This window comes from Penaeus monodon, chromosome 38 (genome assembly GCF_015228065.2).
Source record: "Penaeus monodon isolate SGIC_2016 chromosome 38, NSTDA_Pmon_1, whole genome shotgun sequence".
Lineage (NCBI taxonomy): Eukaryota > Metazoa > Arthropoda > Malacostraca > Decapoda > Penaeidae > Penaeus > Penaeus monodon.
This window is the reverse complement of record NC_051423.1, coordinates 23674399-23676219: the sequence shown is the minus strand read 5'-3', so window position 1 is coordinate 23676219 and position 1821 is coordinate 23674399. Positions and strand designations below refer to the sequence as shown.

The 1821-nt window shown below is 50.7% G+C and overlaps 1 protein-coding gene across 1 annotated transcript in view; it reads left to right on the top strand.

Moving 5' to 3' along the window:
- LOC119596759 (inversin-like) overlaps positions 1-420 on the top strand; it is a 9737-nt gene extending 9317 nt beyond the window's left edge. The window contains exons 7-8 of the mRNA XM_037946084.1: positions 87-119; positions 358-420. Of these exons, the coding sequence (XP_037802012.1) occupies positions 87-119; positions 358-420 (96 nt within the window). The remainder of the gene's footprint in view (positions 1-86; positions 120-357) is intronic.
- The last annotated feature ends 1401 nt before the right edge of the window (positions 421-1821 follow it).

Sequence of the window (1821 nt, the reverse complement as noted above, 5' to 3'; positions counted from 1 at the left end):
CAGGTGATAATATGCAGTCTGAATGGCTAGGTAGATAATGTACAGTATGATTGACCAGATGAGTAACGTGCAATATAAATGACCAGATGAGTAACGTACTGCACAGCGTGAAAGGCCTGGTAAGTAATATGTAGTGGGAATGATTAGGTGAATTATATGTGAGTGGCTAGGTGAGTAATAGATGAGTCCTTGCTGAGTAATAGGCTCTGGTCCTGTGTCTAATGTACACGTGAGAATGTACAGTACGAACTCTTGGCGTGGGGAGTAATGTAGTGCGAATTCCTGGCCAGGTGAGTAATGAATGTATAACCGTTTGGTGGAGTCTGTACAGTATGCAAATTGCTTAAATGCGTATAGGGTTTCGTGTCTTTAATGCTTGATGTTGATATTGATAATGTTCATGATTATGCTGAATATTAGAGATTGAACATTCATAATGCAGTTCCATTTATCCTCTCTCTCTCTCTCTCTCTCTCTCTCTCTCTCTCTCTCTCTCTCTCTCTCTCTCTCTCTCTCTTTCTTTCTCACTCTATATCTATCTATCTATCTCTCTATCTATCTGTATATCTGTCTCTTTCCCCTTCTCTCTCTCTCTCTTTCGCCTTCCGATTTATTCCTCTTTCCCATTCGCAAACCTCACCATCTCTCCTTTTTCCTGTCATCCTCTCATCTTCTATTCTTTCTCCTCCCCTCCTCTTAACCTATCCCTTCCCCTCTTCCCCCCCACTTAACCTCTCCCCTCTCCCCTCTTCCCCCCCCACTTAACCTCTCCCCTTCCCCCTCTTTCCCCCACTTAACCTCTCCCCTTTCCCCTCTTTCCCCCACTTAACCTCTCCCCTTTCCCCTCTTTCCCCCCACTTAACCTCTCCCCTTTCCCCTCTTTCCCCCACTTAACCTCTCCCCTTTCCCCTCTTTTCCCCCCACTTAACCTCTCCCCTTTCCCCTCTTTTCCCCCCACTTAACCTCTCCCCTTTCCCCTCTTCCCCACTTAACCTCTCCCCTTTCCTCTCTTTTCCCCCCACTTAACCTCTCCCCTTTCCCCTCTTTTCCCCCCACTTAACCTCTCCACTTTCCCCTCTTTTCCCCCACTTAACCTCTCCCCTTTCCCCTCTTCCCCACTTAACCTCTCCCCTTTCCTCTCTTTTCCCCCCACTTAACCTCTCCCCTTTCCCCTCTTTTCCCCCCACTTAACCTCTCCCCTTTCCCCTCTTTTCCCCCCACTTAACCTCTCCCCTTTCCCCTCTTTCCCCCCACTTAACCTCTCCCCTTTCCCCTCTTTCCCCCCACTTAACCTCTCCCCTTTCCCCTCTTCCCCACTTAACCTCTCCCCTTTCCCCTCTTTTCCCCCCACTTAACCTCTCCCCTTTCCCTCTTCCCCCCACTTAACCTCTCCCCTTTCCCCTCTTCCCCCACTTAACCTCTCCCCTTTCCCTCTTTTCCCCCACTTAACCTCTCCCCTTTCCCCTCTTCCCCCACTTAACCTCTCCCCTTTCCCCTCTTTTCCCCCCACTTAACCTCTCCCCTTTCCCCTCTTCCCCCCACTTAACCTCTCCCCTTTCCCCTCTTTTCCCCCCACTTAACCTCTCCCCTTTCCCCTCTTCCCCCCACTTAACCTCTCCCCTTTCCCCTCTTTCCCCCACTTAACCTCTCCCCTTTCCCCTCTTCCCCCCACTTAACCTCTCCCCTTTCCCCTCTTTCCCCCCCACTTAACCTCTCCCCTTTCCCCTCTTTTCCCCCACTTAACCTCTCCCCTTTCCCCTCTTTCCCCCACTTAACCTCTCCCCTTTCCCCTCATTTCCCCCACTTAACCTCTCCCCTTCC